Source organism: Leptopilina heterotoma, unplaced genomic scaffold (assembly GCF_015476425.1).
Source record: "Leptopilina heterotoma isolate Lh14 unplaced genomic scaffold, ASM1547642v1 Lhet_232, whole genome shotgun sequence".
Taxonomy (NCBI): domain Eukaryota; kingdom Metazoa; phylum Arthropoda; class Insecta; order Hymenoptera; family Figitidae; genus Leptopilina; species Leptopilina heterotoma.
Window position 1 is genome coordinate 1,232,406 of NW_025110949.1, and position 15,219 is coordinate 1,247,624.

Consider the following 15,219-nt stretch of genomic DNA (forward strand, 5'->3'; position numbering starts at 1 on the left):
TTATGAATTTTCAAAATTTTCGTTTTTTAAATGAAGATATATTTTTAATGTCAGATAACTCAAAAAATATTGCTTCTTTTCATTTTTTGACAAGAGAAAAAAAGTTTTGTTTTTCTCTCTACTTTTGAATAATCATAACAAAAAAAAAATTTTTTCATTTTTTATTAAAAAAATAAAAAAATTTTATAAACAAATTAATTTTTTTTAACTTTGGGTATGATAAATTTTTAATTTTCTTTTTCTAAAACATACCTGGAAATGATAACAAGGTTTTGCAAAAAGTTTCAGAGTGGGCCTGACAAATTTGATGGGTCCAAAAAAATAATTAAGCTCTCTGTGCAGGTCGCACGCACGTGGCACAATGGGACTTTTTTACAATTTATTATTAAAAATTGTTTAGAGCCTAAAAATTCAATAATAATCAAAATCCGATAAAATTTGTAGGCTCTAGACAATTTTTAATAATAAATTGTAAAAAAATCCCATTGTGCCACGTGCGTGCGACCTGCACGGACAGCTTAATTTTTTTTTTGGACCCATCAAACTTGTCAGGCCCACTCTGAAACTTTTTGCAAAACCTTCTTATCATTTCCAGGTATGTTTTAGAAAAAGAAAATTAAAAATTTATCATACCCAAAGTTAAAAAAAATTAATTTGTTTAAAAATTTTTTTTATTTTTTTAATAAAAAATGAAAAAAAAATTTTTTTGTTATGATTATTCAAAAGTAGAAAGAAAAACAAAATTTTTTTTCTCTTGTCAAAAAATGAAAAGAAGCAATATTTTTTGAGTTATCTACATTAAAAATATAGCTACATTTAAAAAGCGAAAATTTTGAAAATTCATAACTCAAAAATTTGGCCTCCAAAAAAATAATAAAAAAATACGTATCTGTTTTTTTTCAATACAGAATAGAAAAAAAATATTTTTGGCCGATTTTAAGAGGTCGACTGAAATCTCACGTAGAATTGCCCATATATATTTAATTAAATCCATATAATACAGAGAGAGAGAGAGAGAGAGAAATTAAAAAAAGAAGAAAGAGAGAAAATACAAGGAATTAGATGGGCTTCACCTAGAGAAATTAAATTGCATCCTTTAAAATATAAGCTGCATTTGACTTCCCTTTGACGGAAATATTTTCAATCTCACAATTTCACTTTATTAACTCCAGTCATCCTCTGTATTAAATACTTCATTTTCTAATTCCTTCAAAAAAAAAAATAATCATTATTATTATTAAAAAAAAAATATTATTATCAAATAACAAAAAATACAGAGAAAAAAATATTATTTTCCAGAAATTTAATTATTTATTGTTAATAAATTTTTACACTGTAAATAAATTATGAATTGAAATTAATAAATATAATCATAATTTCTTATCTTTTGGTACTTATAAATGTAGTAAATATATTTATTATTATATTATTTTATAATATTATATTATTAAATATATTTTTAATAATAAATAATAGTTAATTTATTAACTATTAATAATTATTATAAACTAGCAAACAATAACTTTTTAGGACAAAATTAACAAATTTGAAAAATAATAGAATTTAAAAATTTGTAATTCTTTGTTGAAAACACTAACAAAAATTCAATTTTGGAAAACTTACAAATAATTGCAGAAATTCAATTATTTTCAAAACTGATAAAATTCTTCTCATGAAATTCAATTATTTTTCAAATTCAAAAAAAAAAAAAAAAATTCTCGTCAAAATCCCAATTGTTTATAAATAAAAAAATTCTTCCCCATAAAGTTAAATTATCTTCAAATCAATTTCAAATTCCCAAAAATAAGTACGAAAACATTTAATTATTTTCATTAAAAATTTCTCAGGAATTATTATTATTATTATTATTATTATTATTATTATTATTATTATTATTTACAAATTTTTTTTAAAATTCCTTCGCAATAATTCAATTATTTTTATAAATAATAAAATTTTTTCAATTATTTTCATAAAAAATAATTAAAAATTGTAGAAAATAATAATTGATTTGAAATGATGAAAATAATTTTGAAAAAGTTACTTGTAATAATATTCTTATAATATAAAACAATGATTTTATCACTCGGTTATCTTTAATTATTATAGAATTTAATTAAATAATTTAATTAATTGTCAATTATAAGTAAATGTCAAATATAAATTTTAAAATAATTTCATAATGAAAATTTTTTAAATTCACTTATTAAGTACAAAATTAATTATTATTGTGTATATTTTTCAAAAATTTAAATATAATTCTAAGCAAGAATTCAATTATTATTATATATATAAATAATAATATTCTTTTTAATAGAAAAAATTTTTTGTAGAAAAAAAAAATAAAAAGAAATGAATAAATGGTGAAAAATAGAACTGAAAATTAATAAATAAAAATAGAAGCTAAGTAAGTAATTAAAAAAAATGTCTATTTTTCTCTATTTGTTTATTTAATATTTCAATTATTTCTATTTTTTTTAAAATTATTTTTCTATTTTTCAGATTCCTTCTTCAATTTTTACCTTATATATTTTTAGTTATTTGGTAATAATACTTTATAGTTTTTTACATTTTTTTTTTATTTTTTTGTCCTCCTTTGACAAAAAATATTTTGCAAAACTTAAACTAAAGTTTCCTAATAGGTAGTGGACAGTTGGTGTTTAAAAATGAATAGTAATAGCAGTTACTTTGTCAGCGTGAGCTTTAACTGCTTCTGCGAGTTCTTTGGCTTTGGTGAATTAATTATTCTCGATTATTTAGTTGTTAAAGTCCGCCTCACATTTTTTCTATATATATATATATTTTAACAGCCACGTATTTATCGCTTTCCTGAGTAAATTAATTGTAGCCATTAATCAAATCATTCGGAACCCATAATCCAATAAAGTGGCTAATTAACGGTACGCGAAAAGACAACTTTACTATATATAATTATATAGCCAATAATATATAAATATAAATATATAAATAAAAATACATTTTGTCATGTCTCTTAAAATAGTGTGTTTATAATACTTTCAGAGACACTTTTTTCTTTTTTTTCGATAATTTATATCATTATACAAAAAGCTCGTGAAAATTAATTCGTTATATTTCTCTTGCAACACGTAATTAATTTCACTGCGTATGTGAATTTACATAACTATATATATATGTGTGAAATGAAACTGTTTTCAATCAAAATGAATATATAGATGTCAAAAAAAGTTTTTCGCGAGTTTTGCTGGCGGCATTCAAAAGTAAATCTAGTATTGAATTTCAGGAGTTATAAATTTTTTTTTAAAAATGAAATTTTTGTATTCAAAAAATGTTTACGTATTTTTGTTGACTTAGTAATTTTTTTTTTGTTTTTTGGAGAAGAAAATATTAAATTTTATATGCTTTGTGTGAAGAGAATTTTGAAAATTAAAACGCAGATTGAATTTTTAGCTAAAGCATAAAATAACTGATTTCTACTTTCTAAAATTATTATTTTTGTGATTTCTATTTTCTACGTATACATTGTATTCAATTTATTATTGTTATGCAAATTAGAAAATTTTTTATTTTCAAATATAAATTTTAAAATAATTTCATAGTCAAAATTTTTAAAATTTACTTATTATAAGTACAAAATTAATTATTATTGTTTATAAATTCAAAAATTTAAATATAATTCTAAGCAAGAATTCAATTATTCTTATATAAATAAATTAAAATAAATTTTAATAAAATATCACTAAAGAATTTAATTATATTTATAAATAGTAAAATTTTTTGCAAAAAATTGAATTATTTTTAACAAAATTTTAGTAAAATTTCACGAAAGAATTCAATTATTTTTATAAATAATAAAATTCTTCACAAGAATTCAATTATTTTCATATAAATAATAATATTCTTTGGAAGAATACAATTATTTTTATAAATATAGTAAAATTTTTTGCAAAAAAATCAATTATTTTTAACAAAATTTTAATAAAATTTTACGAAAGAATTCACTTATTTTTATAAATACTAAAATTCTTCACAAGAATTCGATTATTTTCATATGAATAATAGTATTCTCTGGAAAAATACAATTACTCTTATAAATAGTAAAATTTTTTGCAAATAATTGAATTATTTTTAAAAAAATTTTAATAAAATTTCACGAAAGAATTTTTTATTCCAATTTAAATAAAATTACACGAAAGAATTTAATTATTTTCAAAAATTCCCATAAAGTTCGATTTCAACAAAAATTTAAAATTCTTTAAAAATAATTCAATTATTCTCAAAATATTTTTAAAAAAATTCTATATATGAAAATTAAATTACTTACAAATGCAATTTTTCAATATATTCGTCAAAAAAATTGAAAGAATTCAATTATTTTCGAAACAACTTTTATTGAATTTCAAGAAAGAATTTGATTATTTTCAAATATTTCTGTAAAATTCTTCAAAACAATTCAATTTTTCTTTAAAATTTTCAGAAATTCTTCGATCATTTCAATTATTTTTATAAATAGTAAAATTCTTTGCAGAAATTCAATTCTTTTCAAAACAAATTTATAATTGAATTCCTCAAAAGAATTTAATTATTTTAAAATATTAACATAAAATTAATTTATTTCCTTAAATTTTAATCAATTTTTCGGAACAATTTAATTATTTTTATAAATAATAAAATTCTTCTCAAGAATAAAATTATTTTCAATACAATTTTAACTTAATTCTTTTTCATAAAATTCAATTGCTTTCAAAATTTTCAATTACAATTATTAAAAAATCTCCATTACTAAAAAAAATTTTAAAGAAATTCTTCAAAAGAATTTAATTAGGATTTTTATTTAAACTTTTTCAATAAAATTCATCGCGAGAATTCAATTATTTTCATAAACAAAAAAATTTTTCGAACGAATTCAATTATTCTCTTGAAATTTTTTTGATAAGATTCTCTGCAAGAATTCAATTATTTTCAAAACAATTTTAATTGAATTCCTCTGGAGAATTGAATTATTTTCAAATATTCAGATAAAATTAATTTATTTCCTAAAAGTTGAATAAATTCTTCGGAACAATTGAATTTTTATAAATAGTACAATTCTTTGCAGAAATTCAATTATTTTCAAAAACAATTTTAAATGGATTTCTTAAAAGAATTTAATTATTTTCAAATATTTCTATAAAATTCTTCAAAAGAATTCAATTTTTCCTTAAAATTTTAATAAATTCTTATCGATCAGTTGAATTATTTTTATAAAGTAGAAAAATTCTTTGCAGAAAGTCAATTCTTTTCAAAAACAAATTTATAATTAAATTCCTCAAAAGAATTTAATTATTTTCAAAATATTTACATAAGATTAATTTATTTCCTAAAATTTTAATAAATTCTTCGAAACAATTCAATTATTTTTATAAATAGTAAAGTTGTTTGCAAGAATTCAATTATTTTTATCAATAATAGAATTCTTCTAAAGAATTAAATTATTTATATTAATTAAATGATATTAAATTTTATATGCTTTGTGTGAAAAGAATTTTGAAAATTAAAACGCATGTTGAATTTTTAGCAAAAGCATAAAAATACTGATATGGATAATAATAAATAAAATAATTTTTATTCCTTAACATTCTATTTCATACTTAATTCAATGTTTATAAATTTATTATTTTTTTTAAATTTACTATATTTATAATTTTCTTAATTACGAAATTATTGCAATTCAATAATATTTAAATTTTTATTCTGTATTTATTACTATTATTACTATTGTTCGGTATAATTATTATTATTACGATTACGATTATGATTAATATTATTATTATTATTATGATTAATATTATTATTATTATTATTATTATTATTATTATTATTATTATTATTATTATTATTTTACAAAACAAGTTTAAGAGAGGAAAAAATTTTTTTATTACTATTATTATTTATAAAATATTATTAGAATTTAATAACACCTTTTTGAAAACTTTCAAAGCTTTGCTAATTAACAGCCACTAGTGTAGAAAATGACGACTTTATTAGTATGACAACTGTTTTTAAAATATAATTCGTGGATAAGTAGTAAAAACTGTTTTAGTCAGACGTAAAAAAAATGCAGTATTTGTAATTATTCTGTAAATTATTTCTCAATAGTAAATTAGCAAATCATAATTTCTTCCTGAAAAAAAAATTTCCACTAATTTTGTATTATTATTAGCAACACTATTAATAAAATTATTAATAAATTCGAAATTACTACTGCTGTTTCAGTAGTAAACCAATTTTCAGTCAGGCAACCAGTTTTTAATTCTTGTTAAATTTTAAAAGTATAAAAATAGTAGTAAACATCACTTTTACTTAGACGGAGATTTTTCCTTTCTTCAAATTTTATTTTTTTATCTTATTTTCATTTAATATTATTTAAATGTTTATATTATTAAAGTTGTTGAAAAAAAGTTAAAAAAAATTTTTGTAAAATAATAATTTTGTTTTTTACGTTTTCTTTTTTCTAAAAATTACCTCTCTCACTAGTAGTGAAAAATACTTTCAGTCAGACATTTAAAATGTTTTAGAATAAAATACTAATACTATAAATAATATAATTATTTATCTAATTTTTCAGTTTTCTAAGGATATCAAATTAAGACATTAAAAAACGAATCAAAACATTGCTTTGCAACACTTTTTTTAATTCGTTTTTTTTCTCAATTTGATATCTGCAGAAAAACAGTGTTATCAAATCAAAAAATTTTTTTTTGAACTTTTTCAAACGAAAAATTTAAAGTTAAATTTATTTGTACAGAAGTCACGCAAAAAAAAAAAAAAATTCCAAGTTAGTTAAAAGTGTCGGATCTTTGAAAAATAAAGTTGAAATTGAATAGAATTTCATTGAAAGAGGTCGCCAATTTTTTCCCCAGTTATTTACGGACCTAATCTTTACAAACGAATAAAAAAAAAAAAAAAAAAATGAAAGAAGGATTGAAAAAGAAAATAATTCAAGTATACACTTGGAAAAAGAAAAAGTTGCGTCGAACAATTCATTCAAAGATTGATTCCTGATTATTTTCGAGAGACGGGGTGATGGGGGTGGGGGGGGGGGATTTGTAAACATTATTCTTGAAGAGAGAGAAAATATTGTTGAAAGTTTTACATTAAGGAAACTTGAAAACTATACTATAAGGTTGAAAGTTGAAGTCCTTAAGTTGAACTTTGAACCTTTAAACTGTACACAGCGATATGCAGTTCGCGCTACGGCGGCGGCGGTGGCGGCTGCAGCAGCTGACATGGTTCTCGGTATAAACTTACCGTTTGGTGGCTTCCAAGTCTATAACGTGCCCGTTCCTCTTCCATTGCAAGGTAGGTTCCGGATGGCCTCGAGGCGGTCCGCACTCGAGCAAAGCAGTTTCACCAGTCGCGACCCTCGTGTTCTGAGGTTCCACACGAAACTCGTCCCTCAGCACTGAAACAATCGATACGCAAACTGGTTAGAAAGGTACCAACTACCAATTAACTTTGTGACCAAGTTTGAGATCAACCTTCATGATCAAACTTCTTGAGACTCAACCCGCAGAGAGTTAATTACATTTACATATACTTTAGAACAAGGGTGGGGGTGAGAGAGAGAGAGAGTCCAACTCTACGCTCAAGATTTTCCTCAGCTAGACGTTTTACAAAAATAAAAAAAAAAAGTGCCGAGAAAAATTTACATCATGAGATGAACTTTTTACTCTAAATTTATGCACAAAAACGAAAGAACAAAATTTTATTCCGCTCTTATCAAAAATTATGTCATAAAAATATTTTCCCTCGGTGTGGAAAAATTGAAAAAAATTAGGTAATTTTAATACTTATTTAATGAATAAAAAGAAAAGTAAATATGAATTTTAGTTAAAATAACACTAAAATAAAAAAATTTTTTTTTTAACAAATCTTGATGATTCTAAAAAGAAATTTGTCGAATTTTAGAATTTTTTCGACATTGTAAAGGAAGATTAACAGGGTTGCCACGCTTTTACTCATTTAAAAATATTAAAATTCCCTGACTTTTCCAGGTTTTCCAGGTTTTTAAAACTAAATTTACATTTTACAAAATTTTTAATTCTAACCTTTTTGAAATTAAATATAAGTTTATAAAACATGAAAATATCGATCACTCCGAGTCTTCGACTCAAAGCAATCGATATCTTCATGTTTTATAATAATTAAAAATGTTGGACTGATAAAATCATCATTTTACACCTATTATAAGAATATTGTTACTACTTATTGAAAATTACTTTCATTATTTTAATTCAATTATTGTTTTCCAAAATTTCTAACTAAAATTCTTCTTTATAAAGTTTAAAGTAATTATTATTAATAATTTCTGAAAAATTTCTTTCAACATTTTCAAATCCTTTTGTTTACAATTGTAAACAAAAGGATTTGAAAATTAAATTTTAAAATTTTAAAAAAAAAAATTTTTTTTTTTAAATTGAATTTTTTTTTACGAAATTTTATCGATTATTCAGGTATTCGGAAATTCTTCAATCAAATATATATTAGAAAATAAAAACTTGAAATAACTTCAAACAAAATTCAATTCAACTTTTACAAAAAAAATTAAATCTACACAATTTTAAGTTAAAAGTATGAAAAATTCAAACATTCAATATCAAAGATTATAATTTCAAACCTTTTTGAAAACTCAATTATTATCTAAAGTTTTAACTCAAATTCATATTTCAATCAATTATTATTAGAAAATTCTATGAAAATTCAATTATTTAAATACAACAAAAAATAATTTATTGAAGAATTGAATGTCTTTTAAAATTCAACTCTCATTTAAAGAATTTTTTGAAAAAATTTTTAAATAGGTAGGTAATTAAAATTCTTTTGACGAATTTCAATAAAATTTTTAAGAATAATTTCATTTATCGAGAAATTAGATTAAAAATGTATTAAAAATAATTGAATCTCTGTGAAAAAATTTCATTGAATTGAGAAAAGTTTTTGAAACTAATTGAAATTTTGTCAAGAATGTTATTAAAATTTTTTTAAATAATTGAAATATTGCCAAGAATTTTATTACAAATTTTGAAAATAATTGAATTTTAGAGAAAAATTTTAATATCTATAAAAATAATTGAAACTTTGACTACGAATTTTTTTTAAACTTTTCACCATAATTTAATTTCTGCTAAGAATTTTATATTACTTTTGAAAATAATTGAATTCTTGACACGAATTTTTTAATAATATTTCTTTTTAAATACCTAATTATTTTTAATAAAAAAAGTAAATAATTTATTGAATAATTGAATGTTTCTCAAAATTGAATTCTCATAAAGAATTTTATTAACAAATTTTCAAATAATTGAATTCTTTTGACGAATTTTAGTAAAATTTTTAAGAATATAAAATGTAATTACATTTATCGAGGAATTCGATTAAAATTGTATAAAAAATAATTGAGATTCTGCAATCAGTTTTATTATCTATGAAAATAATAATTGAATCCCTATAAATAATTGTATTACATATTTATAAAAATAATTGAATTTCTGTAAACATAAATTGAATATTTCTGAAAATAATAGAATTATTGCGAAGAAATTTATAAAAAATTTTTTTAATAATTCATTTCTTTTTGGAAAATTTTATTAAAATAGTAGATATTGAAAATCATTGATTGGAGGAGAATTTTTGAAAAAAATTGAATTTGTTAAAAAGAATTTCATTAAAATTTTTGAAAATAATTGAATTTTGGAGGAAAATTTAAATATTTATAAAGATAATTTGGAATTTTGACGATAATTTTTTAAACTTTTCATCATAATTTAATTTTTGCGAAAAATTTTATTACTTTTCAAAATAATTGAATTTCTTTGATGAATTTTAATAAAATTTTTAAGAATAATTTCATTTTTCGAGAAATTCCATTAAAAATGTATTAAAAATAATTGAAATTTTGCAAAGAGTTTTATTATTTATGAAAATAATTGAATTATTGCGAAGAAAAATTGTAAAGGCAACTCTTTTAAAATTGAATTAAGAAAATTGAATTAATGAAAAATTAGATTTCAAGAATAAAAATAAAAAATTCAAAAATAAAAATAATAAATATTTAAAAAACAATAATTTTCCAGGATTCCAATCAAAATTCCCTGACTTTTCCAGGTTTTTTCAAGGTTTATAAAAATTCCCTGACATTTCCAAGTTTCCAGGTTGCGTGGCAACCCTGAATTAAGGATCTTTTACAAGTAGTGAATGATATATTCTCAAAAAAGCGAAGAACAAGTGAAATTACAAATTCATTACATGGAAAACTCTCTTGCAGAGCGGTGTTAATTTAAAATCAACGAACAAGAAGGACATGCAGCGCCGGTGAAGTGTACCATGTACACCATTTTCTGAATTTCAACTACTCTATTCGCCGAATAAGGTGACAATAAATATCCTCAAGTTTCTTAGACTTGAGGAGATTTTCAAGTAAAATTTGTATCCTATTTCACCTAAATGGACTTAAATTCTCGGCAATTCTTGTTATAGGTTCTAAAAAGGGGATTGCGAATACGATCCGAATTCTTGGTCGTATTTCTCCTTCGCTTCCGTACTTGGCTTGATAAGGCAAGGTAAGGTCTCCAGTGAGAAATTTATCGAGAGAGAGAGAGAGAATGAAAAGGGTCGGCACAGCAGTTAGGTTTAGGTCGTTTAGGATATATCCTATTGTAACAAGAACGATATGCATGAACGCAAAATAGATGGATAAGAATTGAAGATGTATATCGTGTGTTAGACTGACTTCGACATAAATCAATTGTTCCCTCTCGACGACGTGTATTTTTTTCTTTCCTCTTTTCATTCTTTTTTTTCGACTTTCCACAACCACAGTGCGCACACGTTTTGCATAACTATGTAATGTATGTATGCACACTTGGCTCGCAACTTTGCAACTCCCTACTCAGACACCTTTTTCGTCGAATGCCACCATTTTCGGAACATTTATCGCTTTTTCAAACCTCCAGTGTACTTGCCAGGATTACCATTTATCACCAGCTTTCCCGCCATTTAGAAAATATTCCATCATGTCTTGAATTTTCCATCGAGGACCTGATCGTGATTCTCGGTTCAAATTCAAAAATGCCGTGAAACATTTTTCAGAACGAGAATTCTCTTTCCAAATTTCGATAATTGATTTTTCGGACATTCGTGGTCGTGGGCTTCACAGTCTGTCCACTATTTCCCTATAAGGTCCCCTTTTTTTAATTTTGGCCCCTAAACGTACCCAATTTTGAAAATTTCCCCTATTTTCGTGCGAGTTTCGTGGCAGGAAATCAATTATTTTCAATAACTTTTAAGTAATTCTGCAAAAGAATTCAATTATCATGATAACCAACAAAATTCTTCCCATAAAATCAACTACTTTAAGGATCTTTAATGAAATTCTTTTCCAACATTCAATTATTTTGATAAATATCAAAATTCTTCTCAAGAATTCAAAAAAATTTTAATTAAATTCTTAGCAAAATTTTAATTATTATTTAAACAAAATTTAATAAATTGCACGAATTCAATTACTTTTAAAAATTTTAATGAATATCTCGTCAAGAATTCAATTATTTTTATAAATAGCAACATTTTTCGCCAAAAATTCAATTATTTTCAAAAATTTTAATAAAATTCTTCGCACTAATTCAATTATTTTCATAAATAATAAAATTCTTCTCAGGAATTCGATTATTTTTAAAAATTTTAATAAAATTTTAATAAAATTTTAATAAAATAATCTTTATGAAATTCTTTATCAAGAATTCAATTATTTTCAAAAATAACAAAATTTTTCACAGAAAATCAATTTTTTTAAGACATTTTAATAAAATTTTTCGCAATAATTCAATTATTGTCATAAATAATAAAATTCTTCTCAGGAATTCAATTATTTTTGAAAATTTTAATAAAATTCTTAGCAACTATTCAAAATTCAAATATTTTCGCATAAATAATAAAATTCATTGCAGGATTTCAATTATTTTTAATATAATTTTATGGAAATTGCTCAAAAAAATGTAATTATTCTTTAAAATTTGATTTCAATTTCTCGAAAAAATCAATTATTTTCAAAAAATGTTTTTTTAAAATTCTTTGGAAGAATTCAATTATTTACAAAAATATTAAAATTTTTCACAGGAATTCCATTATTTTCAAATATTTTAATAAAATTGTTTCCAAAGAAATCAATTATTTTAAATACGCAATTAAAATTTTTTTTTTGAAATAATTCAATTATTCTTTTAGGTTTCAATAAAATTTTTCCCAAGAATTCAATTATTTTAAGGATTTTTAATGAAATTCTTTTCCAAAATTCAATTATTTTGATAAATATCAAAATTCTTCTCAAGAATTCAATTATTGTTAATAATTTTAATTAAATTCTTGGCAAAATTTCAATTATTAAAACAAAATTTAATAAAATTGCACGAATTCAATTACTTTTATAAATTTTAATGAATATCTCGTCAAGAATTCAATTATTTTTATAAATATTGCAAAATTTTTCGCCAAAAATTCAATTATTTTCAAAAATTTAAATAAAATTCTTTGCAACATTTCAATTATTTTTAAAAGTTTTTCGCAATTTAATGTTTTTAAATATTTACTATTTTCATAAAATTTATCAACAGATTTAAATATAGAAAAAACTTGTTGATACAATTCTACGAAAAGATTCAATTATTTTCATAACTAATAAAATTTCATTTACGAATTCAATTATTTTTATCGGAGAATTTCAAATATTTTCAATATAATTTTAAATAAATTCCTTGAAAAATGCAATTATTATTAAAAATTTTATTAAAACTTGAGGAAAGAATTCAATTTTATGAAACATTCAATTATTCAATAAAACAATGAAATTCGTTGCAATAATTCAAATATTTTCATAAATAACATTTAATTTGTAGCAGAAAATCAATTATTTTCAAAAATTTTTAAGTAATTTTGCAAAAGAATTCAATTAGTTTGATAAACAACAAAATCGCATAAATTCTTAAATAAAACGCATAAAAGCAATTATTCTAAGGAATTTTAATAAAATTCTTTTCCAAAATTCAATTATTTTGATAAATATCAATATTCATCACAAGAATTCAATTCTTTTGAAAAGTAATAAAATACTTTGCAGAAATTAAATTATTTTCAAAATTTTTTAAAAATTCTCGTCAAGAATTAAATTATTTTTATAAATGGATAGGGAAATTCTTTTCTAGAATTAAATTACTGTCAAAATTTTTTTTTAAATTCTTCTGATGAAGTCAATTATTTTCAAAAATTTTAATAAAATTCTTCTCATGAATTCAATTGTTTTCAAAAATTATTATTTAAATTCTTCTCAAGAATTCAATTATTTTAAAAAAATTTAATAAAATTCTTCAAAAAGTTTTCAAATTATTTTCAAAAATTGTTATAATATTCTTTAATATAATAAATTTTATTAAAATTTTTATTAAATTCCTTAAAAGAAATGAAATATTTTCAAAAGTTGTTAATACAATTTTTCGTAAAAATTAAATTTTAAGAAATATTCAATATTATTTATTTTTGTATTTAAATAATTGATTTCTCGTAGAATTAAATTATTGTTTTTCGTACTTTTAACTAACAATTCTGTAGAATTAATTTTTTTGAAAAAGTTTAATTGAATAATAATTGATGTTATTGATTTAAAGTAGAATTTTAGTTAAAAATTCTAGAAAATGTTAATTAAATTGAAATGATACAAATAATTTTGAAGAAATTACAGTAACAATATTCTTATAATAATAAACTAATGATTTTATCAATTTGCCATTTTTAATTATTATAAAACAAAAAGAAATGGATCACTCCGAGTCGAAGACTCGGAGTGATTCATTTCTTTCTGTTTTATAAAGTTGTTCAATTTGAAAAGGTTTGAATTTTAAATTTTTGAACATCTTAATTCCAAGGAAAAAGTGATTAAATATTTATTTTAAATAAAACTATTAATGTTTTCGAATAATCTTACTTTTGAAGTTTGGAAAAAATTTAATAAAACATTTTTTGAGTATCTAATAATTTTGAGAGTGAATCAGAATATTCTTTAGGGTCAGGGAGAAATATAAGTCAAAGTTGTGTTTGAAAATAAGGAAAAAGTCAGGGAAGAATAAAGTTAAATTTTTGTGGCAACCCTGTATAAATAAATTATATTTTTATCTCTATTTAACCAATTTTTACGGTTCCCTAAAAGTCCCCTATTTTTTAATTTTCAGCCCCCTATATTTTCCCTAAAATACTTTTTAGGGGCACTGTGAATCCTGGGCCATCGTGCCAAGACAACAAGGGCAAGGGTTCAATACTCGTCATTTGTAAATTTTTTCTCCTCTTAGAAAAAATATCGAAAGGATGGAAAATTTCTATTTTTCCCTTCTATCGGTTATGAATTTTCTAGAAAGAGGTTACATCCCTTGTGAACCGCGAAAAGAATTCACTAAAGCCGATTAACGACTCTTTCAACTGTACACTAATGCCACGAGATGAAAGTGTAGGAAAGTGGAAGAGGATTTAATGTACTTTTGAAAAGTTGCCGAGGCGCTACTTTTATACTACTATATGCCGAGGAAAATGTGGCTCTATCGTTTTTCTTCCGCGCATCGTCAAATGGTCGCTGCAATTATATTTAACGTACTGCCTACATTTTCCATCAAAACGACGCGCAATATGTCCTACTTTTCTTCAAGAAATCTAAATGCGAGAAATCCAATTATGCCTCAAACTGATTTTCACTTAAATTGAAGTAATTATGCATGCAATTTTTTCTCTTCTAAATTCCTGCGCCATAATAGAGGGAGTATAAAATGAGGGCTAATTTAGATTTCATTTAGATATTTTTATTTTGTTTTTTAAGGGGGAGGGGGAAGGGTTTTTAGAAGCTTGTTTGCCTTTCAGGAATGAGGGAAGAAACCCTTACTCGTATTATGGTAAATAAAATATTTGAATTTTTTGTTTATTTCAATTTATTCATTGAAAACAATGAATACATTTTATGGACTTTTTTGGGGGAGAAAAAAGAAAAACAATATCCAGGGTCTGGTTAAAATTATCGTTTTTGGCTGGATCTATTGGGAGCTGTAAAATATCTTCTCTTCCTGGTAGAATAACTTGAATATTTTTCATTTTTTCCATGTACAATAACAATAAATATTCTACTTTAATATTTATTACTAGTTCTTCTTTTTTACCTTTTGAATTTTT

At 22.0% G+C, this 15,219-nt stretch overlaps 1 protein-coding gene across 2 annotated transcripts in view; it reads right to left on the reverse strand.

The window, feature by feature from the left end:
- The window catches only part of LOC122502531 (roundabout homolog 1-like), a 510,500-nt gene that overhangs the window by 19,000 nt on the left and 476,281 nt on the right, over positions 1 to 15,219 (reverse strand). For both annotated transcript variants that reach the window (XM_043612639.1, XM_043612640.1), the window contains exon 3: positions 7,270 to 7,423. In XM_043612639.1, the coding sequence (XP_043468574.1) occupies positions 7,270 to 7,423 (154 nt within the window). The remainder of the gene's footprint in view (positions 1 to 7,269; positions 7,424 to 15,219) is intronic.